General features: G+C 43.4%; 1 protein-coding gene across 1 annotated transcript in view; it reads left to right on the top strand.

Annotated features, from left to right (window-relative positions):
* Positions 1-14,055: 14,055 nt before the first annotated feature.
* Positions 14,056-27,316, top strand: part of LOC127571269 (protein transport protein Sec61 subunit alpha-like 1) — a 29,334-nt gene continuing 16,073 nt past the window's right edge. Inside the window, exons 1-5 of the mRNA XM_052017508.1 lie at positions 14,056-14,345; positions 19,339-19,406; positions 22,743-22,808; positions 23,555-23,633; positions 26,819-26,950. Of these exons, the coding sequence (XP_051873468.1) occupies positions 14,339-14,345; positions 19,339-19,406; positions 22,743-22,808; positions 23,555-23,633; positions 26,819-26,950 (352 nt within the window). The 5' untranslated portion in view covers positions 14,056-14,338. The remainder of the gene's footprint in view (positions 14,346-19,338; positions 19,407-22,742; positions 22,809-23,554; positions 23,634-26,818; positions 26,951-27,316) is intronic.

Raw genomic sequence — 27,316 nt, 5'->3', positions numbered from 1 at the left:
GTCTCCGTTGAAGGTTACTGAGTTAGGTTGAGGCCATGGAGAGATTCTGGGAAGGGAAAAAAGATGGGAGCGTTAAAAATTGAGGCATTACCTGACCAGGATAAGGCAGCAGGAAGAGGGTGAATGGTGCAAGTTAACATACGGATGCTACAGTTCTGAGAAGTCAACTTTCTTAAGCTAGCTGGGAGAGTCATAGAGCAATACAGCACGGATACAGGCCCTTTGGCCCAACCAGTCCATGCCGACCATGGTGCCTACCCAGCTAGTCCCAATTTCCTGCATTCAGCCCACGTCACTCCAAGCCCCACCCCTCCATGTACCTATCCAAGTGCTTCTTAAATGATACTGTTGTATCTGCCTCACCCACTTCCTCTGGAAGCTCGTTCCATATACTCATGACCCTTTGTGTGAAAAAGTTGCCCCTCAGGTCCCTTTTAAATCTTCCCCCTCTCACCCTAAACCTATGCCCCCTAGTTTTGGACTCCCCTACCCTGGGGGAAACACTGTTACCATCCACCTTATCGATGCCTCTCATAATTTTAAACACTTCTATAAGGTCGCCCCTCATTCTCCTACGTTCCAAGGAATAAAGACCCAGCCTGGCCAACCTCTCCCTCTAACTCAGGCCCTCGAGTCCTGACAACGTCCTCGAAAATCTTCTCTGCACCCTTTCCAGTTTAACCACGTCTTTCCCATAACAGTGTGACCAAAACTGTCCACAGTGCTCCAAGTGTGGCCTCACCAATGACTTATACAACTGCAATATAATGTCCCAACTCCTGTACTCAGTGCCCTGACTGATGAAGGCCAGTGTGCTAAACACCTTTTTCACCACCCTGTTTGCCTGTGATGCTGCTTTCAATAAGCAATTCACTTGTACTCCTGTTCCATTACACTCCCTGGTGCCCCTCCCTCGCACTCTCTTCCAAGTGTGCTAGAACTGGTTTATTATTGTCACATGTACCAAGATACAGTGAAAAGCTTTTGTTTGTGTACCATCCAGACAGATCATTCCGTACATCATTACATAGAGGTAGTAAAAAGGAACCAAATGCAGAATATAGTGTTACAGTTACAGAGAAAGTGCAGTGCAGGCAGACAAATAAAGTGCAAGGACCACGACGAGGTAGATTGACAGATCAAGGGTTCATATTTAGCGTATGAGAGGTCCGTTCAAGAGTCTGATAACAGCGGGATAGTAGCTGTCCTTGAGCCTGGTGGTACGTGCCCTCAGGCTTCTGTATCTTCTGCCCGATGGGAGAGGGGAGAAGAGAGAATGACCGGACTGGGAGGGGTCCTTGATTACGTTGGCTGCTTCTGTCACTGCATCACCCTTGCACCTCTGTGCAGACCCCTTGCACATTTGCGACAGATAAACTGCTTTTGACAATATTTAATGCACTTTGGGGGCTGGAAAGACCTTGGCTACTTAATGGGTTAAGCCAGGGTTCAAATAGATATCAAATCTGGGAAGCCACTGTTTAAAATTATCTGGCATGCCCTCAGATGCAAAAGCATTGATTTTAAACTAATAAACATCCCCTCAGGAAATTGTGAGTTGACAGTTCTAGCTTCCCTTGGTGAATAAGGCTGAAACAATATTGACATTAGGAAGCCTCTGTATATCTCTTTATATTAATAACCTACGTTACACACAGAGGTTCGATGGCTCAGATGCTGAAGGGCTGGCCAGTAAGGAGTGGAGCTGGACAGAGCAGGAAACACTAAGGGTAGGGTTGCTGCTCAGTGGCAGATTGGTGAAGGCTACACGATTATCACTAGGGAATGGAGAATAATCAATCAGGGCTACCATTCCAGTTTACCATTGTTGAATACTGCTGTAAACCACTACCCCAGGGGTTGGTTTGTGCTGCTTCCTACGGTGAAATAGCTAAATTAATTCCACCATCAGAGCAGCAAAGGACATTAAGCTTAGTCATAAATTCAATTACAATCTGAGCCTGTGCCTTGGCTCTTGTTATCATTACAGCTTTGTAATTTAATCATCTGTAGAAAGAGATAGGGATGGATATTCTGCTCTAATGGCTTTCTCATTAGGGGATGTCCTTCCCTAACCCAAACCTGTACCTCCTTGACCTGTGGGTATCTGGAAGAATTATAGAATCGGCTTTGAGGATGGAGCCTTGAAGAATGAATTAGTAAATCAGATTTTTGCAGCCTCAAAGACCTGTTTCAATGAACCCTTGCGGAGATAAGATATCTTTATTAGTCACATGTACATCAAAACAGTGAAATACATCTTTTGCATAGAGAGCTCTGGGGGCAGCCCGCAAGTGTCGCCACGCTTCCGGCACCAGCATAGCACGCCCACAACTTCCTAACCCGTACGTCTTTGGAATGTGGGAGGAAACCGGAGCACCCGGAGGAAACCCACGCAGACACGGGGAGAACGTACAAACTCCTTACAGACAGTGGCTGGAATTGAACCCGGGTCGCTGGCGCTGTAATAACGTTACGCCAACCGCTACACTACCATGCCTGCCCTAAACAGCTACTTCCCATAACTGCTAGATGAGGTTATATTACCGGGATAGTAATCCCAGCGGTTAGCGTAACGCTATTACAGTGCCAGTGACCCGGGTTCAACTCCAGCCACTGTTTGTAAGAAGTTTGTACGTTCTCCCCGTCTGCATGTGTTTCCTCCGGGTGCTCCGGTTTCCTCCCACATTCCAAAGACGTGCAGGTTAGGAAGTTGTGGGCATGATAAGTTGGCGCCGGAAGCGTGGTGACACTTGCGGGCTGCCCCCAGAACACTCTATGCAAAAAGATGCATTTCACTGTGTGTTTCGATGTACATGTAACTAATAAAGATATCTTATCAATTATAAGTAATCCATTAATAATCAAGAGAAGATAAATTCTCCCTAGTGCAGAGAAGGGTAAGGAGAGGTATGATGCAAGGTTTAAACTAAACAAATATAATTTTTAGTGCTGGGGATTGATAAGCGGACGGCACAGATTTAGGGTGTGTTTTTATTCATTGTTGGGATAAGGCTTTTTTGGCAAAGGTGGTACTTATTGCCCTTGGCCAATAGTCCTGAGAAGGTGGCGGTGAGCGGCAGGCTTGAACCACTGCCTTCTGTGCGGTGAAAGAACACACACAGTGCTTTCAGGGAGCTCCAGGAATTTGCCATGGCTACAATGAAGGAATGTCGCAAAGCTTCCAGATGAGGGTGGCATGTGGCTTGAGGGAATTTACAGAGTGCATTTCCTGCCTGCTTGCTACCTTTGTCCTTCACAACTTTGAGACATGTTGCTACTTGGTAGACTGCGAGCTTTGTGCCGCATTTGAGGTCGTGAACAGTCTCTTCCTCAGATGGCCAAAGGTTATTGGTATTGGTATTGGTTTATTATTGTCACCTGTACCGAGGTACAGTGAAAACTTGTCTTACATACAGGTCAATTCATTACACAGTGCAGTTACATTGAGTTAGTACAGAGTGCATTGATGTAGTACAGGTAAAAACAATAACAGTACAGAGTAAAGTGTCACAGCTACAGAGAAAGTGCAGTGCAATAAGGTGCAAGGTCACAACAAGGTAGATCGTGAGGTCATAGTCCATCTCACTGTATATGGGAACCGTTCAATAGTCTTATCACCATGGGTACCTGATGGAAGAGGAGAGAAGAGAGAATGACCCGGGTGGGTGGGGTCTTTGATTATGCTGGCTGCTACACCAAGACAACGAGAGGTAAAGAGTCCATGGAGGGGAGGCTGGTGTCTGTGATGCGCTGGGCTGTGTCCACAACTCTCTGCAGTTTCTTGCAGTCCTGGGCAGAGCAGTTGCCATACCAAGCCGTGATACATCCAGATAGGATGCTTTCTATGGTGCATTGATAAAAGTTGGTGAGAGTCAAAGGGGACAAACTGAATTTCTTTAGCATCCTGAGGAAGTAGAGGTGCTGGTGAGCTTATACTGGTGTACTGGAGCACCAAGACCTGCCTCTCAAGAAATGGAAAGTTTGCAAGGTCTCATCATGGCCCCTCATTCTTATGGGCTGCAGTGTTGTACACTCAGGGCAGGTTAGCAGAGGACCTGTGTTTTGTGGATCTTTGGTATAAGGCTCACTCCCTCGTACACTTCAGTGGTGTGGACAAATCTGAACAATTTCAAGTGCTCTATGTGTGCTGCAGCTTGATGCCTGAGGTTACAGTGGTGCTGGAGTGGAGGCAATGCAGTTTAACAGTTTCCCATTTGCCCTGAAGAGTTGCTTAACCATAGTGGAAAAGAAGGCTCAACTGGCAGTCCTTACCTTAGAAGGTTGTGGGTTCTACTGCATAATCCAAAAACATAGTCAAGGTCGAGTTTATTGTCATCTGCACAAGTACATGTGTGCACAGGTGCAATGAAAAACTTACTTGCAGCAGCATCACAGGCACAGAGCATCAGGTAAGCAGCATTCACAAGAAAAACAGAAATTAAACACAAATTATACACAATTTTTACAATAAAGAACACAATTAGAACAAAAAAAAACAAAAGTCCATTTTATTGCAAGGTGGTCACAGTGTTGCTAAACTGCAGTGATTAGGGTTGTGCTGGTTGGTTCAAGAACCGAATGGTTGAAGGGAAGTAGCTGTTCCTGAACCTGGTGGTGTGGGACTTCAGGCTTCTGTACCTCCTGCCCGATGGGAGCTGCGAGAAGATGGCACGGCCCGGATGGTGGGGATCTTTGATGATGGATGTTGCCTTCTTGAGGCAGCACCTCCTGTAGATACTCCCAATGGTGGGGAGGGATGTGCCCGTGATGTGTCGGGCTGAGTCCACTACTCTCTGCAGTTTCTTACATTCCTGTGCATTCGAATTGCCGCACCAGACCACGATGCACCCAGTCAGGACACTTTCAACAGTACACCTGTAGAAGTTTGTTCGAGTGCTCGGTGACAAAGCTGAACCTCTTTAACCTCCTAAGAAAGTAAAGTATGAAAGTAATCCAGCACATAATCTAAGCTAGCAGTCGTCAGCAGCCCAAGGTCAGCATGGAGCCCAGTCGGTGGACTGTTGCAGCCCTCATTTACTTCAGCACAATGTACCTTCACTTAGTTACATGTGAATAGTAGACACTTCACAGAGAGAGGTATTACAGAATACAATAAAACTCCATCAACCAACGATTCGGAAATCCCAATGGTTTGGCATCTGGCTCACCAGGTACTTTTGCAGCACTCTCTTCCCACTCACTGGGGCCCTGGTTACCCCTATCCCTGTCAACTCTCTGGGACCCTGGTTCCTGAACTCTGCTTCAGTTTGCTGGGGACCTGGTTCCCCCTCTCCCTTTCAACTTTCTTTTTCACTGGATAATTTATTATAATATTGTGTAACATCTTGAAAAAAAAGTGAATTACAGTAGTGTTGAGGTAATTTTTTTAACACAGAGAGTGGTGGGTGCCTGGAATGTGCTGCCAGGGGTGGTGGTGGAGGCAGATACGATAAGAGGCATTTAGGAGGGTCTTAGGCACACGGATGTGCAGAGGATGGAGGGATATGGACCTTGTGTTGGCAGAAGGGATTAGTTTAGTTAGGTGTTTAATTACTAGTTTAATTTGTTTGTGGGTTGAAGGGCCTGTTCCTGCGCTGTACTGTTCTATGTTCTATGTATTAATAAATATCCCATAAATGAGTAAGAGAACCTTAAGGGGGCGGTGTATATGCACCTGTCTTGATCAATGGTGTCGAGGTCGAGAGGGTTAAGAGTTTCAAGTTCCTGGGTGTGAACATCACCAACAGCCTGTCCTGGTCAAATCACGTAGATGCCACGGCCAAGAAAGCTCACCAGCACCTCTACTTCCTCAGGAGGCTAAAGAAATTCAGTTTGTCCCTTTTGACTCTCACCTTTTATCAATGCACCGTAGAAAGCATCCTATCTGGATGTATCACGGCTTGGTACGGCAACTGTTCTGCCCAGGACCGCAAGAAACTGCAGAGAGTTGTGGACACAGCCCAGTGCATCACAGACACCAGCCTCCCCTCCTTGGACTCTGTCTTTACCTCTTGTTGTATTAGTGAAGCAGCCAGCATAATCAAAGACCCCACCCACTCGGGTCACTCTCTCTTCCATCAGGTAGAAGATACAGGAGCCTGAGGGCACGTACCACCAGACTTAAGGACAGCTTCTACCCCACTGTGATAAGACTATTGAACAGTTCCTTTATACAACGAGATGGACTATGACTTCATGATCTACCTTTTTGTGGCCTTGCACCTTATTGCACTGCACTTTCTCCATAGCTGTGACACTTTACTCTGTACTGTTATTGTTTTTAACTGTACTACCTCAATGCACTCTGTATTAACTCAATGTAACTGCACTGTGTAATGAATTGACCTGTACGATCGGTTTGTAAGACAAGTTTTTCACTGTACCTCGGTACAAGTGACAATAACAAACCAATACCAATAATTAATCCGTCTCCACACCCTCTTCACAGACCTGCATTTCTGTCTCTTTCACATAGTCATCCATTTCCCACTGAGACTGCTTCCACCCTTTTTGGCATCAGATTCCAGAATGTAACACCTTGCTGCATTAATAAATATTTTCTCATTCACCTTCAGGACTTCTGCCAATCATCCTCTGGTTCCCAGTCCTACAGCCACTGCACACAGCTCCCCAGCTTCACCTTCCTTTCCTTCCAGCAAGTGTCCTTTAACCTTCCCTACTTTTTCAGCCTCATCATGCGTTTATTTCTGCTGCCATTCCATTGCACACGGGGAACTGACCTCAGCAGTTGACATAATTCCGCAAAACAGTTTGGAATTTGACACAGAAGGTCTGGGAAGCAAGTAAACATCGTATGAATTATGGAGCCGAGGTGCCCTCTCCTGGTTGGATCTTGCACCTGCAACATCATTGAATACACTGCATTAAAACTCAAGTCAAAGTGGAGTTTATTGTCATCTGCACAAGTCCATGTGTGCACAGGTGCAATGAAAAACTTACTTGCAGCAGCATCACAGGCACATAGTATCAGATAAGCAGCATTCACAAGAAAAACATAAGCATAAATTATACACAAAATTTTCAAGAAAGAACACAATTAGAACAAAAAAAAGACAAAGTCCATTTCAGTGCAAAGTGATCAAAGTGGTCATCGTGTTGCTAAACTGCAGTGATTAGGGTTGTGTCGGTTGGTTCAAGAACCGAATGGTTGAAGGGAAGGAGCTGTTCTTGAACCTGGTGGTGTGGGACTTCAGGCTTCTGTACCTCCTGCCCGATGGTAGCTGCGAGAAGATGGCATGGCCCGGATGGTGGGGATCTTTGATGATGGATGTTGGATGATAGACAGGGCAGTGTTTAGAAACATTAATCTGAGGTAAAGTTAATTGTCACTTAAAAAAGTCTGGATGTTCCATTCACAGTCTATGCCTGCTTGCAGTAGGACCTGGAAAACATTGCAGATAAGTGGCCAGAATGTATTTGGTATTGGTATTGGTTTATTATTGTAACTTGTACCAAGGTACTGTTAACAACCAGGAATAAAAGAAACACTCCGTGTCATGTTTAAGTGTTTAAAACTACTTTATTAATAGCTACTTATGATAATAAGAAAAATAAAAGTAAAAATGTTAGAAATGTTAGATCTTAAACACTAACCCCAAAAACTAAACTCCAAGTGTATGTGTGTCAAATTCCCAAACTCCAAATCCAGGAATAATTCTCAAAGTTCAGTTCAGCAAGCCATAAGGTGAAACGTGAGCAAAAGCTTCTTCAACAACCACCGTTGACTGAAGATAGGACGTAGATGTAGAGAGAAAATAGAGAGTAATTACGAAATCCAAATGTTCCGCGATGGAACCCATACGACACCTCAGTGTCTACTCAGCAGTGACCACTCCACCGCTTCTGCCTCACCCCGAAAGGCTCTCGAATTGTGGCCGTCCACACAAATACCCGTTTCCTTCTACAGGTCAACAACAAAGTGGATTCCACTGGATTATTCCAAAAAATCCATACCTTGCCACGTTCAGCAGTGGAGGCCAGATCAGTGGGGGCGTTCAAGGAGGAGATATCTAAATAGTCAGGGTATCAAGGGATATGGGGATAAGGCCGGAAATTGGGATTAGAATAGGGTTTTTTTCTCCCCATTCCCCATTTCTTTTTCCCTTTTCCTTGGAGCAGACTCGATGGGCCGAATGGCCTGCTTCTGCTCCCTTGTTTTGTGATCTTGTGACAGGCACAGTTACTGTTTTTCATCCATCGATAGAGACTAGCAGGCTGGTCTCTCTCTCTCTCTCTCTCTCTCTCTCTCTCCCTCTCTCTCTCTCTCCTCCTCCTCCTCTGACTGACTCTGACTGACTGCTTCAAAAATGTCATTACGTCCTTTATCTTCTGCTGACTTAACCATGCCACACACACACACATACACACCACTATGCTCTATCTTAAAGGGACATTCACCAATAGTAACCTAGTCTGTAACAGTACAGTGAAAAACTTGTCTTGCATACCGATCGTACAGATCAATTCATTACACAGTGCAGTTACATTGAGTTAGTACAGAGTGCATTGAAGTAGTACAGGTAAAAACAATAACAGTACAGAGTAAAGTGTCACAGCTACAGGGAAGTGCAGTGCAGGTAGACAATAAGGTGCAAGGTCACATCAAGGTAGATCGTGAGGTCAAAGTCCATCTCATCGTATAAGGGAACTGTTCAATAGTCTTATCACAGTGATAGAAGCTGCCCTTGAGCCTGGTGGTATGCGCCCTCAGGCTCCTGTATCTGCTGTCTGATGGGATAGGAGAGAAGAGAGAATGACCCGGGTGGGTGAGGTCTTTGATTATGCTGGCTGCTTCACCAAGGCAGCGAGAGGTATAGAGAGAGTCCATGGAGGGGAGGCTGGTTTTCATGATGTGCTGAGCTGTGTCCACAACTCTCTGCAGTTTCTTGCGGTCCTGGGCAGAGCAGTTGCCGTACCAAGCTGTGATGCATCCAGATAGGATGCTTTCTATGGTGCATTGATAGAAGTCGGTGTGTGTCAAAGGGGACATGCCAAATTTCTTTTGCCTCCTGAGGAAGTAGAGGCGCTCTGTTTATCTAAATCAAATAGCAAATAAATGAGAAACCAAAGCAACTTAAACACATATCCTCTAGAGAGTAAATTTAAGCAGACCATTTCTGGAACAATATCGTCATTGGGAGAGATTGAACTGGCCTTTAGAGGTGACCTGAAAGACAACTTTAAATTATTGTCAAAGTCAAAGTTGAGATTATTGTCATCTGCACAAGTCCATGTGTGCACAGGTGCAATGAAAAACTTACTTGCAGCAGCATCACAGGCACAGAGCATCAGCATTCACAAGAAAAACATAAATTAAACATAAATTATACCCAATTTTTACAAGAAAGAACACAGGACAAAAAAAAAGGTCAATTTTTAGTTAATGCAAAGTAATTAAAGTGGTCATAGTGTTGCTAAACTGCAGTGATTAGGGTTGTGTCGGTTGGTTCAAGAAGCGAATGGTTGAAGGGAAGGAGCTGTTCCTGAACCTGGTGGTGTGGGACTTCAGGCTGCTGTACCTCCTGCCCCATGGGAGCTGTGAGAAGATGGCATGGCCCAGATGATGGGGATCTTTGATGGTGGATGTTTCTTTCTTGAGGCAGCATGTCCTGTAGATACTACCACAGGGGAGGGACGTGCCCGTGATGTATTGGGGTGAGTCCACTACTCTCTGCAGCTTCTTACATTCCTGCGCATTTGAATTGCCGTACCAGACCGTGATGCAACCAGTCAGAGTACTTCCAACAGTACATCTGTGGAAATAGTAATAGAAGCAGAAAATGCTGGGAACACTCAGTAGGTCAGGCAGTATCTGTGGAGAGACAGTCAATGTTTGATGTCAAAGACCCTTTATCAGACTGGAGAAGAGAGAAAACAATTCTAAGTTGCAGAGCTGGTGGGAGAGGAATGGATAGGACAAAGGGAATATCTAATGAAAGGGTGATCCCCAACTTGTTTTCTCTCTATCCCAGTTCTGATGGTCTTCTATCTGAAACATTAACTCTGTTTCTCTCTCCACGGATGCTGACTGACCAGCAATTTCTGCTTTTATTTCAGATTTCCAGCATCGGCAGCTTTATTTTTCTCTAAACTAATGAATCTGTTGGCCAGGATACCCTTGAAGAGCGTGTTTACACTTTGGGGAGAATCTAAAACTAAGGCCATTAATGTAATAAGGACACCAAAAAAAATCCAAATCGTTAATTAAAACAAAGTGCTCTTGCACTTATTCTTATTGTAGCACCTTCTATAAATTCAGGAGATTCCAAAATTCTGTACAGCCAATGATACACTTTTGAAGGAAAACCAATACAGAAAATACATAAGATAGTGAATTTTACTCAAAATGTGCAGACAAGCAGATAATGACCTGGCATTGATTGATGGAACATTGGAGGAATACAGCGGCTCTTCTGCAAAGTAGGGCCATGAGATCTTTGATATTCCCTTGGAAGAGAAGACAAGCTTTCCGTTTAATAATCCTCCCAAAAGACAACGATGCCCAGTGGTGCTACACCAGCTCATTACTGCGATGGATGTCAGTCTGGCTTATGTGCTCAGATCTGTAGAGTGTGTGAGCAAAGATCCGGCAAATGAAGTACAATGTGGGAAAATGTGAAATTGTCCATTTTCACAGGAAAAAGGGAAGCTGATTATCTAAACGTTGAGAGATTGCAGATGCAGAGGTATTTGGATATCCTAGTGCATAATTTGCCAAGAAGAGTCTGCAAACAATAGGAAAGTAATTAGGAGTTGGGGATGGAGCCATAGAGATACAGTATGGAAACAGGCCCTTTGGCCCACCCAGTCAGGAGGCAGTACACTTTTAAGGGCAAGCACCATTGATGTAGATAGGTGCACGTACACCACCCCCTTTCCTAAAGTCAATGACCGGCGCTTTTGTTGACATTGAGGGAAAGGTTGTTGTCATGACACCATTCCACTAAGCTCTCTATCTCCTTCCTGTACCCTGACTCACTGTTGTTTGAGATACGGCCTACTACGATGGTATCATCTGCAAACTTGCAATTAGGAAGGCAAACCATATGTTGGCCTCCAGCGCATGAGGGTTTCAGTAAGTAAGTCAAGATGTCTTACTATAGTTATCTAGGCCTTTGGTGAGATACACTTAGAATATTGTGCACAGTTTTGGTCTCCTTACCTAAAAAAGATACACTTGGTCCAGAGGGAATGAAGCAAAGGTTCACGTGACTGGTTCCTGAGAAGGTAGATCTATCATATCCGTGGAACCATGGAATTGCACAGTACAGAAACTGGCCCAATCAGCCCACCTTGTTCATGCTAATCGTGATGTCTATCTACACTAATCCCATTTGTCCATTTTAGGATTGGGTCCCTCTACACTCTTCCTATACAAGGACCTGTCCAAATGCCAATTGGATATTCTCTCCAGTTTAGAAAAATGACAGGTGAACCTCGTTGAAATTCTTTGAGCCTCAGCAGGTAAGATAGGGGGAAGACATTTTCCCCAGATGAGGAGTATGAAAAAAGTGTCCTACCCTCAAAATAAGGGGTAGGCAATTTAGGACTGAAATGATGTAAAATTTCTTTGGCACTCTCTGCCCTGGAAGGCTGTGGAAATGTAGCCATTGATTTCATTCAAAACTGAGATCCATTGATTTCTGGTTACTAATGGAATTAAGGGACATCAGGATGAGGCAGTAAAATGGTTTTGAGGTAGCCATGGTCTTGTTGATTGGTGGAAGTCTCCAGGAACTGAATTTTACATAGGAGGCCATTCAGCCCATTCAGTCTATGCTAGCTCACAAAGCAATACCCTTCCCTCATTATTAATTTGCTCCAGGTTCCAGTATCTGCAATCTCTTGTGTCTCCATTTTATACCTCCACTGCAAAGTCTCCTCAAGGTACATCCACTTTGAAGAAGTTTTTCTCTTCTCTTATCTAAGGATGTGGAGGTTTCAGAGAAGGTGCAGAAAAGCTTCACCAGGAATTTGCCTGGATTAGAGAATATTGGCTATGAGGGGTCGGATGAACTTGGATTGTTTTCTCTGGAGCATCAGAGGCTGAGGGGCAATCTGACAGGTTTATAGATAGGGTAGGTAGTCAGATCTCTTTCCCAGAGTGGAAGTGTCAAATACTAGAGGGCATAGGTTTAAGGTGAGAGGAGGAAAATTTAAAGGAGATTTATGAGGGAAGGTTTTTACACAATGAGTGGTAGATGCCTGGAATGTGGAAGCAACATTAAAGAGGCATTTAGACAGGCACGTGAACAGGCAGGGAATGGAGGGGTATAGACCATGTGCAGGTAGATGGGATTACTTTGGATTGGCATCATGGTTGGCACAGACATTGTGGGCTGAATGGCCTGTTTTTGTGATGTAGATGCTGCCTGGCCCATTGAGTTTCTCCACGGGTTTGTATTTTGCTCCAGATTGCAGCATCTGCAGACAATCCCTCATTAATTTTTGACTGCAACCCACCAACTCCCCCAGATTCTACTGCTCACCCACACGCTAGGGGAAAGTTACAGTGGTCAATTAACCCACCAGCCCCCCACATTTTGGGATGTGGGAAGAAACCCACAGGGAGAACGTGCAAACTCCACACAGAATGACCTACTTCTACTTTCCTTTATGTTGTATACACATTTTACATTGGTTGGCGGTTTCCGACAACTTGATCACTTTGCACTAAAATAGACTTTGTGCCTTTTTGTTCTAATTGTGTTCATTCTTGTAAAAATGTGTGTATAACATGTTTAATTTATGTTTTTCTTGTGAATGCTGCTTATATGATGCTCTGTGCCTGTGATGCTGCTGCAAGTAGGTCCAACACATTGATGCATTAATGAATAAGGCACACCAGCGGCTCAACTTCATTAGGAGTTTGAGGAGATTTGGTACGTCACCAAAGACTCTTGCAAATTTCTACAGATGTACAGCGGAGAGCATTCTGACTGGTTGCATCACCGCCTGGTATGGAGGCTCCAATGCACAGGATCAAAAGAGGCTGCAGAGGGTTGTAGACTCAGCCAGCTCCATCACGGGCACAACCCTCCTCACCATCAGGGACATCGTCAAGAGGCGCTGCCTCAAGAAGGTGCCATCCATCACTAAGGACCCCTGCCACCTGGGACACACCATCTTCTCGTTACTACCATCAGGGAGGAGGTACAGGAGCCTGAAGACCCACACTCAGTGATTCAGAAACAGCTTCTTCCCCTCCGCCATCAGATTTCTGAGCGGTCCATGAACCCAAGAAGGCTACCTTATTATTCCTTTTTTTTAAGTTAATTTATTTTTGTAATTTAAAATAATTTTATGTCTTTGCACTGTACTGCTGCCGCAAAACAACACATTTCACATCATATTTCAGTGATAATAAATCTGATTCTGACTTTGACTTTGACTTGCTATCCCGTGACCACAAGAAACTGCAGAGAGTTGTGGACACAGCTCAGCACATCACAGAAACCAGCCTCCCCTCCATGGACTCTGTCTGCACTTCTCGCTGCCTTTCTACACTTAAATCAGCCAGCATAATCAAAGACCCCACCTACCCCCGGACATTCTCACTTCCCCCCCTCCCCTTCCCATTGGGCAAAAGATACAAAAGCCTGAAAACATGTACCACCAGGCTCAAGGACAGCTTCTATCCCGCTGTTATAAAGATATTGAATGGTCCCCTAGTACAATAAAATGGACTCTTGACCTCACAATCTACCTCGTTATGGCCCTTGCACCTTATTGTCTGCCTGCACTGCACTTTCTCTGTAGCTGTAACACTTTATTCTGCATTCTGTTACTGTTTTCCCTTGTACTACCTCAATGCATGGTTGTAATGTAATGATCAGTATGGGTGGCATGCAGAACAAAGTTTTTCACTGTACCTTTGTACATGTGACAATAATAAACCAATTTAATAATATGTCTTTGCAATTTACCAATTTAATTTATGTCTTTGCTCTGCAGTGCTGCCGCAAAACAACAACTTTCACGCTGAAGCTCAGGGATAATAAACACCCATTCTGATTTTGACTCGGATGTCCCACGTCAGTCGAGGCCCCGCTCGGGTGTTTCCGTCAGCGTGATCACGTGGTCTCCGGGGAGCGGTCGGGTTTTTCCGCCGCCGCCGCTCAGGTGGCGGGCGAGCGCCGGGCTGTGATTGGTCGGCGGGGCCGCCGCCGTTGCTCGGGCGCTGACGTGTCTTTCAGGCCCCCGGCGAGCCGACTCTCCCTTCGCGACTGAAGAGGCCCGCGTCCCCCGGACCGACTCCCCTTCCACAGCACCGTCCGCCGCGTCGACTCCAGCCAGCGACGACAACCGGGCCACCATGGGCAGTAAGTAGCCGGGGGTGGGCGGGAAAACCCGCTCCGACCCAGTAGGCCTCGGCCAAGCCTGGGCCTCGCGTGATTTGTTAGCCCGAGCCACCACCACCCCCCCCCACCCTTTCTGGGCCCGCCGGACCGAGCCGCACCGGACTGGATTTGAAAGCCAGCGGGTGGCGACGGAGCCCGGACACGGAATAGGCTGAGGGTGGGTTTGGGGGGGGGGGGGGGGTGAAATATTCCCAGTCCGAGTGAATGTGGATCCAGCGGCTGGAGCCGCGCCCTTGGCGCCGGGGAAATGTCGCCCAGCCCTCGCCCGGCCTCGCTTGTCGGGCTCCCGGGGCGGCAGACGTTGGGGGGGGGGGGGGGTTAAGGGGAGGGATGGGGGGGGGCAGGGGAGGAGGGGGTGTAGGGTTGAAGCGCCACGTAGCCCAGTCCATTAATGCTGACGGGCCCTTCAGGAGCAGCAAGAGCTGCTCGGACCCATCCCCTAGATCCCCACATTCCTCCCTCTGGATCCTCTTCCAAATCCTTCCACCTTTCTCTCTGGACCTCGCCGGGAGATGTCAGCAGGAGTCAGTGGCTTTGAGACGCAGGAGAGGGACTGCAGATGCTAGGATCTGGAGCAGCAACACACACACACACACACACACACACACACACACACACACACACACACACACAGCTGGAGAAACTCAGCGGGTCGGGCAGCATCCGTGGAGGGAAATGAACACATTTCCTTCGGTCTCAACCCGAAAGGTCTACTGTCCCCTTCCCTCCACGAATGCTGCCTGACCCACTGAGTTCCTCTAGCGTTTTGTGTATAGCTTTGATTTCTTGTTCACCTTGACACCCAGTTATGTTTTTTGGTTATTCGTAAATTATAGCAGTTGGGCACCACTGGGTAATTGCATTGCTTAGAAGACAATTATCTCCTTAAAATACAAGTATCTCCAGTCCTTTTGTTTCTCTTTTATTGAGCTTTATATTGTTATCTGCTCCTTCGGCCTGATAGGTCAGGTTTATATAAAATTTTTGTTTGTTTAACTAATTGGTGCAGCTAGTGCCTTGCATTAAAAAAAATAAAGATTGCATTTTTATAATGCCCTTTGTTGCTTCAGGACATCCCAAAAAAGCTGGCAATGAAGTTCTAAGCTGTAGTCATTGGAAAATGCAGCAATCAACTTTTGTATGTTCCTACAAATACTGAAATAATGCCCAACTTGTGACTAAATTTTGGCCAGAGTACCAAAGAAAACTGTGACTCTTTTCAAAAAAAATTGTACCATAAGATAATTGAAATCATTCTTGAGAACTCAGATGGGACTACTGGTATACATCCCATTGAAAGGTTTGCTCCACTGAAAATGCAGCATTAAATTTTTAGACTGGAGCTTGAGTGTATGATTTTTGAACTGTCAACCTTCTAACAAATGACTATTGCCATTATTGATCAAAGGTGATTCTAATATTAACCTTTTAAGTATATGTTGAATTTTTGATAATTGTTTGAATATGGAATTTAGGCATGAGCTATTAAATAGGAAAGAGGGAATAATGACTTCAATTTTTATGGTGGGAAGTAAAACAGTGCACATCAGTTAGCATCTGTAGACGGGGAAAATGAACAGATCAGCTGAGCTGATGGAACTGCTGCTGAACTCAAAGAAAAGTGATATTTTCTCTCCTAATGTTTGTAGTCAGGTGTCAGTCCAAGTAGATGTCTGGCATCTAGTAACTGGGATACCTTGCAGACAGAAATTCGAAAGGACAAAGTGTTTTTAGTAAGCTCAACATTTTTTAGGCCGGAGAAGTTATGCCATTGAAAGCCTGTACCTCATACATAACATTTTCAGGGTGTTTAACATCAAAGATAATTTGTAAATGCCTGATTATGTTCATTAATTCGATAATTTTCCTTGATTATAGTTTGCACTTTGCAGAAACCTTCATCCTGTGGAAGAGTGCTAAAATGCTGACAACAGCTGAGATTTGTGTTAAACTATGCATGTGTGAAAATTCTGTAGTTTCATTTTTAGTGTAAAAGCTGACAGTTTAGCTGTCATTACAGCTGCAGAACATCAGCCTGCTTTTCACACTTGCATACCTGTAGTTGTGTATTATGTAAACATTTACCTCTGAAGCACAATGATGTTTGCCAGTTGGGTTTAAATAGTTTAGTTTGGGTTTTTAATTTTTAAAAAAATGATCAAGTCTGCAATCTTGTCCTATGCTCCATGACGAACTGGTAGTCTAGATTCCAACTGCACGGACAAACAGATAATCGCTTTTTGCATTGGTAACAATATCTGCATTTACATGGCTTGTGCAGTTGTGGTCTTTTGTGAATGTTGGCTTCGAACAGATATTGCCATTTAATTTAATGTAAAATTCTGAAGTATACTTCTAATGTTTTGGAATGTAATGTGAAATCTAAATATTCCTGAATGTAACCTGTAACATGAAGCCCTGAGGCATACATAGCTGAACACAATTAAAGATTCTACCAACCAGCTTTAATGCATGTCTCTGACTGCATAAAAATCCAAATATATCTTTTCTTGGCATCGGAGCAATTTTGGTGAGATTTGCTGTTGGGCACAAAGTAGTGATCCTTCATCTGTTCTATGTGCCTGCTTTAATGCAAATTTCAGTGGAAGATTTGCCCCAATGCCACAGAAGAAATTTTAATTTCTTGTGCTGTTACCTAGGATAGCTTGAGTGTTTATACTAGATTTTCTGGTGGAATATTGGATGTTGAAATATCATCAGATTTTTTCATACCATATGTGTGGATTCAAACCCACTTGTAAGGCCCAGGAGCAGTTTACTAACCATCCATACCAGCTAGCATACTTAGCTATCTATCACTAAGTGTTGGGCCACATTTTGAATTAACATGTGATACAACTGAGCCTAATGCAGTAAACAGACATTTAGTTATTTGGATGTTACAATGCCAGTGACTCTGACAATAAGCCATTTGTCAAGAATTCAGTTGTAGAATTAAAGTAGTACATGAACCAGTGATGACTAGGAAGTGACATTCTGGTCCATCTCACTTATCTATGTGTTTATGATACCTTGTGCATCACTGTCTGTGCTACAGAAATTCCTCTCCCACTTCCTTGAGCCCTTGGCGTCTGGAAAATCACTGTGGCATTGATTTCCATAATGTGCACCTCTTAGGATGTGGGCCTGTTGGCTCATGTACTGTATAGCAATTTGTGGTTTTAAAGAACCAACATCCAATATAATTCTGTATTTAGATCACCTTTAAGCATTGCTTCATGCAATCCTCAAGCTATTTAATTGGTCTACTTAAATACAAACTCTTATCCAAAAAATTTAAATATAAATCCTACTCAAGTCTCTGAATTTCTGTAGTGTACAGACTTGTTTACTGAGCCTGCCTGGGTGACTAATCTGATTTTTTTTAACCCCTGCATGGATACCAAGCTAATGGCTGGCTTCTGTGCTGTAAATACTTTTACAGTCTTGAGGCATCCTGGATTTTTCTAAAATTTAAATATCCATCACCTCATGGAAAAATAAAAATAGCAGTATACAATCTGAAGCTTCATCCCTCCATGTATTAATAAAACAACAGTTTTATGGCATGGTGGGTGCAGGTCTGGAGACTTTGAATGTGTCACATGGTTTGTGTTGCAAGGCAGTGAGGAGTCCACTGTTTACATGTAGCATCGTGTTCCCTAGAACAGGGTATTGCAGGAGCTGTGCTTGCTGACTTGGGCATAATGGGCCAGAACATCCAACCCTTCAATTTGTCCACTTGTTGCCCGCACTAATAGCTATGTGCGTGCCACATCGAAAACCTGCCAACACTGCCAGAGTTCAACAGTCCCTCTTTCCATCCCGCTAAGGACTACACTGTGCTGGTATCATTGGTGTGAATGGAAGGTCACATGACTGGTCCTTGCGTGCAGGCTGATATAACTAACCTTGAAAAAAATTACTTTTTCCCCATCAGGTCAAATTCTGGGCTTTTCATGTTGGATCTCCTGAGTGGAGACAGTCCATCGAGCCTTTAAGTTGCACATTGTTGACTTCTCTCTAATTACTGCTTTCTTTTCAATGTGCAATGGCTCGTAAGTGTTTGGTTTCATGGCCTTTAGGAAAGTTACCAGATCAGGGACCCTAGTGTTGTCCCACAGCTGAGCAGTATTACCAAAACTCCTATCTTGGCTTAAAATGCATGCATATATCAGGAGAAACTGGGAAAGGAACACTGTTTAATATTGTGTACTCAACTTGAATGTTCTAATTGTTTTATCCAGCTTTTTATTTAAGGTCAAGTAATCACAGTGATAGGAGTGCAAAGGACATCATATTACACATGAATTTGGAGTGGCTTTACTTTTATCAAGTCAAAGGCTTGGTAAACAGAACATTGATATTGTGTGGCTTTAATGTGCATTTGAATTGAAAGCTAACCTCTTAGTCTGTATAGAACTGCCTTTTATGCTGTGAAAGCAAAATGCTGGAAGCATTGAGCAAGTTGGGCGCCATCTATGGAAAGAAAAACAGTTAACATTCTGAGTCAAAGACCCTTCATCAGAATGGAGCATTTTCTGTTCTGACCTTGGATTTCCAGCATCTGTTGTTTTGACTTCTTTATGCCATTATGTTGTCCCAGGACCATGGGCAATCATAACACATCCAAAACTGGATATATTAAAATGGGTGCCCAGGAAGATCTATTATAAATGGACCTTGTTCCAGTTGGCCTTTGCAAATTCAACACTCAAAGTTCATTTTGGAAACATTAATCCATTAAACGTCTTTCATGAGGCATTGGACAGAAAACATTGGTGCGTGGAAAGGAGGACTTTTAAAGTATGGGTTTTGTGAATTAAAACTGTTATCTGTGGGTCACTGGTATGTTTCTTACTGTGGCCAGTCCAGCCACTCCTGGGGGTTATTGGGTGCTGCTTCTGTTTTTCACATTTGAGTTTCTAATATTATTGTCTTTTTCTCCCCCCAGTAAAATTCCTTGAAGTTATTAAACCATTCTGTGCTGTGTTACCAGAAATCCAGAAACCAGAAAGAAAGGTAAACTCATCAGCCATTATCTGTCTGTTTATTTCTTCATAAAAGCTGCATAGCAGAAACATTTTTTTGTAGACCGCTTAATGAGATCCCAAGTTCATCATATCCAGTGAATTGCTAGCTATAAATCTGGCAACAATTAATGTCCTAAAAAGAAAAGTAGAGCAGCTAATTTGACTGTTGAGAAAATTGACAAGAGCTTCTAGTGAAATAATGCTATAAATAATTGGGATTGGTTTAATTCTTCAGCCCAGGCGACATTACTACTGAGACTGCAGAACTTCCTCAATGCCACATTTCAAGGTTAGCTGAACTGAACTGTTAACTCCCCTTTTTTTTCTTTTTTTTCTCAAAAGGTGTGGCAGTAAATCTGTTGTCAGTTTGCAGTCTCACTCTTAAAACATTTGTCTCTTAAACCCTTTGAATAGTTGGGTGTAACTCATAGTGATACATGGTTGAAAAGTCTGTTAATTCTGTTCTTTGGTACTTTTGCCTTGCCTTCCCTTTTACAAAATGCCTATGAAGATGATGCTAGAAAACCTGTCCTTTGGTGATTTGATCCTGGGGGTAAAATATACTTGAACTGCTAATCTGCGAAGGGTTGTATGATTTGTATAATGGTTCTTTAGATTTGTTGCCACTGATACTTGCTCACAGTGGCCATTAATGCAGCAAATTAGTTAGCAAGCAAAATTGGCAGGATGTTTGAGACCATCAGGGCTAATCTTCTTCCTCTGTGTCTACCAGTTCTGTTTCCAATAAGATTGGCCAGATATTGGTTCTTAATGTTTCAAATGAGTCTGCACAGAAATGGGTTCATAGTTATACAACACTGAAACAGGCCCTTCAGCCCAACTTGTCCATGCTGACCAATGTGCTTTTCTAAGCTGGTCCCATTTGCCTGCATTTGGCCCATATCCATCTAAACTTTTCTTGTCCAAATGTCTTTTAAATGTTGTAATTGTACCTGCCTCTTGCACTTCCTGTGAAAGCTCATTCCATATACGCACCACCCTCTGCATGAAAAGCCTGTCCCTCGGGTCCCCTTTAAATCTTTCCGCTCTCACCTTAAACCTACTCCCTCGAATTTTGGACTTCATTACTCTGTAATCTTTAGACAACCTTCATCACTGTCCACCACACCACCAATTTTGGTATAATCTGCAAACTTGCTATTCATGCCACCTACATTGGCCATCCAAATTGTTAATATACATGACAAACAATGGGACCCAGCTCCACTGGTCAAAGGCCTTCAATCTGGGGGGGAAAATAACCCTCCACTACCACCCTCTGACTCCTTCCACCAAGCCAATTTTGTATCCAGGGCTAACTCACCCTGGATCCCATGCGATTGCACCCCACGGGCTAGTCTACCATGCTGGACCTTGTCAAAAGCCTTGGGATAGTCTATGTGGATGACGTTTATTGCCCTGCCCTTGTCAATCTTCTTGATCACCTCTAAATTAGTGTGACAGGATTTCCCATGCACAAAGCCATGCTGACTATCCCTTATTAGTCCTTGCCTTTCCATGTGCAAATAGATCCTGTCTCTCGGATTCCCCTCCAGTAACTTTCCCACCACTGTTAGGCTCACTGGTCTGTAGTTTCCTGCCTTGTTGGCGCAGCCCTTGAATAAAGGCACAACATTAGCTGTCCTCCAATCTCCCAGTACATCACTGTGACTAATGTAGATGCAAAAAATCTTTTACCAGAGCCACAGCACTTTCTTCCCTTGCTTCCCACAATGTTCTATGATATACTTGATCAGGCCTTAGGGATTTATCCACCTTTATGCACCTCAAGACTGCTAACCCCCTTTTTGTAATATTGAACACTTCTTTCGTAAAATCAAACCAATACTTTTAGGTACAGTGTAGGTAATGTTCCATTAGCAGAATCTCAGCATCTACTGTGTTCACAGTTTAATGTATGTCATTTATAAATATGCATTCCTACTCCCATCAGACAGTGCAATTTTTAACCTGGCCTTTATTGCTGGATATGTATCCTTTGCTCTCTAGAATGAGAGATTAGGATGCAGCAGAAGTGGTTTACTCGTTCTATAGTGCTCTGTGTGACATTTTTAGGGCTCGTTCTCTGTGTACTTTGGGAATATGCTTAATTGGTAAATCATTAACACTTGGAGATTGAAATTCAGCATCGTGGGTGATGCAATATTGTAAATTGAATACTATGCATAGTTTGAAGAAATGGAAATCATATTTGTATAGCCTATAAGACAGATGTGCCAGATTTGCCCCTGCTATTCTGAGGAATAAGGAAATTATTACCAGCTGGATACCATATAGCCTTCCATATACTTGCTTTCATGTTTGAACAGTTACAGCATAATGCTTGGAGCAAATCTGGATATTAGGGCTTGGAGCTACCAGCATTCTGAGCAGGCCTCTTGATAACAATCCAGATGATGTTGTTGATTTTGCTCAAATATAATGTTAGAGCCTGTTTCCACTGCTCTTTATAAATGTCGTGCTTTGTTCAAAATGGGTTTTAATTTGTTGAGAAACGTAATCTCGCTGTCGTGACCTATTTTAAGGGGAAGTGGGATGCTGGTTTATGACAATGTGGAGTTGTTAACAAAATGCGATATGTTGTTTTTTTTTCAGATTAAGAACGGAAATTAGGTTTGGTGTGATGGGGGTGGGAGTAGAGTAATGGTACTTCAGTAACGTATTACAAATGAAGACCTTGAACTTTTATCAGTTTTGGCATTGGGTATTAAATAGTGCGTTGATTGTTCTTTAAACATAGTTATTTTCAGACTACCCATTACCTTTAATAACTTGGTAGATGATTCCATTATTTATTGCCATCATAAACATTTTTCAGTCCTTAATCCTGCCAGCAAAAATAGTTCACATCTGGCATGAAATGTGTTTTGAATTTGTCTTGTTAAACATTGAATGGTATTGGTATCTCCCATTTGATGATCTAGCTTTTGCAGTCCTCTTTCCTGTTGATATTTAGCTGTGTGGATGCATAATTGAGGCTTTCTTGCTTGTAAGACTTAATTGAAGTTTCGGAGCTTTTTGAAAAGCTGTCAATGAGATCGATGGAGAGAAACATTTTGCTGGTAGCAGTTTCTGAGGTGAAGGTATCAGTGCCAGACCATTTGGGAGAGAAAAATGGGAAACTCCTCGTACAAAGAGTGGAATTGATATTGACAACTTGCATAAAAGAGGCAATGCACATTATGAACTTGTTGGATGTGGAACAGGTACAGGGAGCAGAGTGGGCTATTCCTTTTTCTTAATAGCATGCTGTCGTCAGATTTGGGCTGAACAAATGTTTCAGCGTTCTAATTTTTTTTTCCAGATTCAGTTTAGAGAAAAAGTATTATGGACAGCCATTACACTTTTCATCTTCTTGGTCTGTTGCCAGGTTAGTACCTTTACGTTTATATTGTATTCAATGTTTCATGTAGTCAAGCATCTGGGCTTTCATTAATGTAACTGAGTTGTTTGCTTAAGATGCAATTCTAGTAAAAAGGGTACAGTGCTTGGTATAGTGGTTAAATTCCTGGACTAGTAACCCAGGAGTTTAGATTAACCATTTGGCGATATGTTGAAACCCCTGCATGGTGGCTGTGAATTTTAAATTCAGTTCATGTGGAATCAAAACACCACCAGATTACTGTGACAACCTGTCTGGTTCATTATCCCCATTGGGGGGAAGAAATCTGCCATCCTTGTCAGGTTGGTCTGTATGTGTCTCTAGATCCTCAGCACTGTGGTTGACTCTTAAATGCCCTCTGAAATGGCTGTTCAATTGTGCCATTGTTAAAGCAGAAAAAGAACACAACCAGATGGACAACCCAGTCTAGGCACTGACTGGGGACACAGCAAAAATCGTTCTGGTCCAGATGACATTGCAAAGTACTGCTTGCAAACTTCTGGGGACGATGTCTAAATTGGGAGAGCCTGCTTGAGTGACAAGCCACACGTGGGTACATGTGACAATGTTGAGTCGTGCTCACTGAAGCAGCCCAACCTTGTCTCGGTGATTTTTGGTTTTGTTGTTGTTCAGATATTTAACTTTTTGTTTTCAGTGTATTGTTTTCTTTAGTTATTGCCTCATTTAATGCTACAATTGCTAATGAAAAGTTTTTTGTTTTTAAACTTCTGCAGATTCCTTTATTTGGCATCATGTCCTCAGACTCTGCAGATCCTTTCTACTGGATGAGAGTTATATTAGCTTCAAACAGAGGTAATAAATTAGGAGCAATACTTGTCAAAGCTTCTCAAGTGGCACTTGTTTCCCTTTCATATCGTGTGTTAGACCTGTTGTTGCACTGACACCTTTACTCGAAGCATTTGAGGCTGTTTGTTCAGAATGAAACAGTCAGTATTCTGCTGCTCCCAGGCAAGTATGTCCTGAACTTGAGTTCTGCTACAAGTCCAGGATGAGCTGAGTGATGTCAGTGGCTCATCATTGGACTCCACTCTAACCTTTCAGGGGAAAATTGTTGGCCCACTGATTTTCTTTTTCCATGCTGTCTATGGACTAGGGTTTTTTTTAGTTATATCATGTATTTTCAACTTGAGTTCAAGTTATTCAAAATTTTCAGGTATGCAAATTGTCAATACTGCATTGTTAACTTGCTTTGCTTTAAGATGTCTAAATTGCTGAATAATTTATTCAAGTTAGTAGTCCCTTCTAAGATGCAGCCATTCTGTGTGTGATGTGCACTAATGGGATAAATGACAAGTGATCTTCCTTTTGTGCGATGAAGTTGAGAGCACCCTAGGAATTTTCAGAAGGTATTGTGCGTGGCAGGTCATGACTAACCAATCTTAAAGTTTTTCAAGGAGGTTACCAGATAAGCTAAGATATTTTTATTAGTCACATGTACATCAAAACACACAGTGAAATGCATCTTTTTGCGTAGAGTGTTCTGGGGGCAGCCCGCAAGTGTCGCCACACTTCTGGCACCAGCATAGTATGCCCACAACTTCCTGACCTGTACGTCTTTGGAATGTGGGAGGAAACCGGAGCACCCGGAGGAAACCCACGCCGATATGGGGAGAATGTACAAATTCCTTACAGACAGCGGCCAGAATTGAACCTGGGTCACAGGTGCTGTAATAGTGTCACGCTAACCGCTACACCACCAAGGTTGATCAAGGGAAGGTAGTAGACGTTGCCTACGTGGACTTTAGCGGGGCCTTTGACAAAGTCCTGCATGGGAGGCTGGTCCAGAAGGTTAAAGTCACTTGGCATTCAAGGTGGAGTAGTCAATTGGATTCAATGTTGGCTTAGCGGGAGAAGCCAGAGAGTGGGTGGTAGATGGTTTCTCTGATTGGAGGCCTGTGACCAGTGGTGTGCCACAGGGCCTGCTGTTGTTTATCATTTATATTAATAAATTAGATGATGATGTGGTAAACTAGATCAGTAAATTTGCAGGTGACACCAAGATTGGGGCATAGTGGACAGTGAGGAAGGCTATCAAAGCTTGCAAAGTGATCTGGACCAGCTGGGAAAATGGACTGGAAAATGGCAGATGGAATTTAATGCAGACAAGTGTGAGGTGATGCACTTTGGGAAGACAAACCAGGGTAAGACTTGCACAGTGAATGGTAGGGCTCTGAGGTGTGCGGTAGAACAAAGGGACCTGGGAATACCGATCCATAGTTCCTTGAAAGTGGCATCACAGGTAGATAGGGTCGTAAAGAGAGCTTTTGGCACATTGGCCTTCATAAATCAGGGCATTGAGTACAGGAGCTGGAATGTTATGTTGAAGTTGTGCAAGATGTTGGTGAGGCCAAATTTAGAGTATTGTGTGCAATTCTGGTCACCTACCTACAGGAAAGATATCAATAAGCTTGAAAGTGCAGAGAAAATTTATATGGATGTTGCTGGGACTTGAGTTGTTGTTATAGGGAAAGGTTGAATAGGTTAGGACTTTATCCCCTGGAGTGCAGGAGAATGAGGGAAGATCTTGGAGGTATACAAAATCATGAGGGGTATAGATGAGGTGAATGCATGCAGGCTTTTTCCCCTCAGGCTGGGTGAGACTAGTTCACAGTAGGCCACAGGTTTAAGGTGAAATATATAAGGGGAATCTGAGGGGGAACTACTTCACTCAGAGTGGTGTGAGTGTGGAACGAGCTGCCAGTGGAAGTGGTGGATGTGGGTTCACTTGTACCATTTAAGAGGTTTGGATAGGTGCATGGATGAGAGAGGTAGGGAGGGCTGTGGTCTGGGTACAGGTAGATGGGACTAAGCAGAAAACTGGCTGCGTGAATTAGATGGGCCGAAGGGCCTGTTTCTGTGTGTAGTACTCTGACTACTGTAAATCAGTTACTGCCAAAGCAGGCAGTTGGGACCTTGATCTAATATCTTCTGCAATATGTGGTTGCTTCAGTAAAGAGCTTTACATGCACTTTTTATGAAGCAAAGCCTAGGGGCCCACAGCTTTGTGGTTAAGAGGTAAAAACATCAATGAAGCAAAGCTGAATCTTACAGGCTGTTTAGAATGGCAAGTTCTTTGCCTATTATAACACAGGAAGGCCCATCAACCCACTAGAAAGCATTTGGAACTTGCCTGGATGAGCGTGCAGAGGGGTAGCCTGGTGCCTTGTAGTTGGATGAATTTGTTTAGTGCAAACCATCTTTTTACTTAATTCCTTGTTCCCAGTCAATCCAGCCACATGTGGGAATTGTGGCGGAAAAACAGCATTTTGCTGCTTTACAAAGTAGAACATTGATGTTGTATTTAAACCCTTTCAAACAGTGGCCATATCCCTTTTCATTTTAACTGATTTCTCCTGGGAGGTTAATAATTTATTGATCCAGTTATTATTTTGTATACATTTCTGTCAGTTCATTACAATGCTTTCACCATTGTGAACAGTGACTGGCCTGTAGTTAGTATTTCCCACCCCTGTATATGCACCTAGAAGTATTATCTCTTGATGCAAGTTAGTTTACTTATTATTACAGAAAGAGGCTGTTCTGCCTATAGGAACATGCTGGCTGCCAGCAGGGCAATCCCATTTCCCCTCTTTCCCAGTAACCTATATTCTGTCACTCATCCACAGATGTCTCACGCTCGCACACGCGCAGTTCATTAAGGGTGACTTAAAGTAGCCAATTAACCTACCTCTTTGGGATGTGAAGGGAACCAAAGCGCACAGGAAACCCCACGTGGCCACAGGGAAAATGGATGTTGTCTGTGGAATTTGCACAGTCAGAATTAAATTGAGGGCATTGGAACTCTAAAGTAGCAGCATTGATTGGATGCTTTTTTCACAGACCGGCATGATACTGAAATTTTGCACAAGTTTAGTGTGCAGGTCCTTTCTGATTTGACATAGATCACTTCAATAATACCCTATGGAGTACCAGCAAACGTGGTGATACTAAAGCCATGTTTTTTGTTTTAAACCTAGGTACATTGATGGAGCTCGGTATTTCACCAATCGTTACCTCTGGTCTCATCATGCAGCTTCTGGCAGGTGCAAAGATCATCGAAGTTGGTGACACTCCCAAAGATCGAGCTCTCTTTAATGGAGCACAAAAACGCAAGTATCGGGTTGCATTTTGACACAACTCACCGGCAGCTTTTTGCATTTGTAGAATAACAGGTGGCCATTGGCCTCCGGTCTGTACCTGTGTTTGCGTTGCACACATTTCAGCTTTATGAATGTATCCTCTGTTTCTTTCTGTATGTCGTTTCCTCTTGACCACATCTGTGCAAGTCACACCACTCCATGGTGGTGAGTTCATTCTAGTCACTCGAGTTTCCTTTTGGATTTATTGATAATCTCTTCTTATAACCACTAATTTATCACTTACAAGTAGAAACAATGCAAAGTGTACCTTTTACAAACTCTTTCAAAATCTATCAGTTCACATTTTGACCTATTTCCAGAGAAGATCCCTGTCCT

This window comes from Pristis pectinata, chromosome 6 (genome assembly GCF_009764475.1).
Source record: "Pristis pectinata isolate sPriPec2 chromosome 6, sPriPec2.1.pri, whole genome shotgun sequence".
NCBI lineage: Eukaryota > Metazoa > Chordata > Chondrichthyes > Rhinopristiformes > Pristidae > Pristis > Pristis pectinata.
Note: the sequence above shows the minus strand (reverse complement) of the source record. Positions and strands in the feature narration are given on the sequence as shown.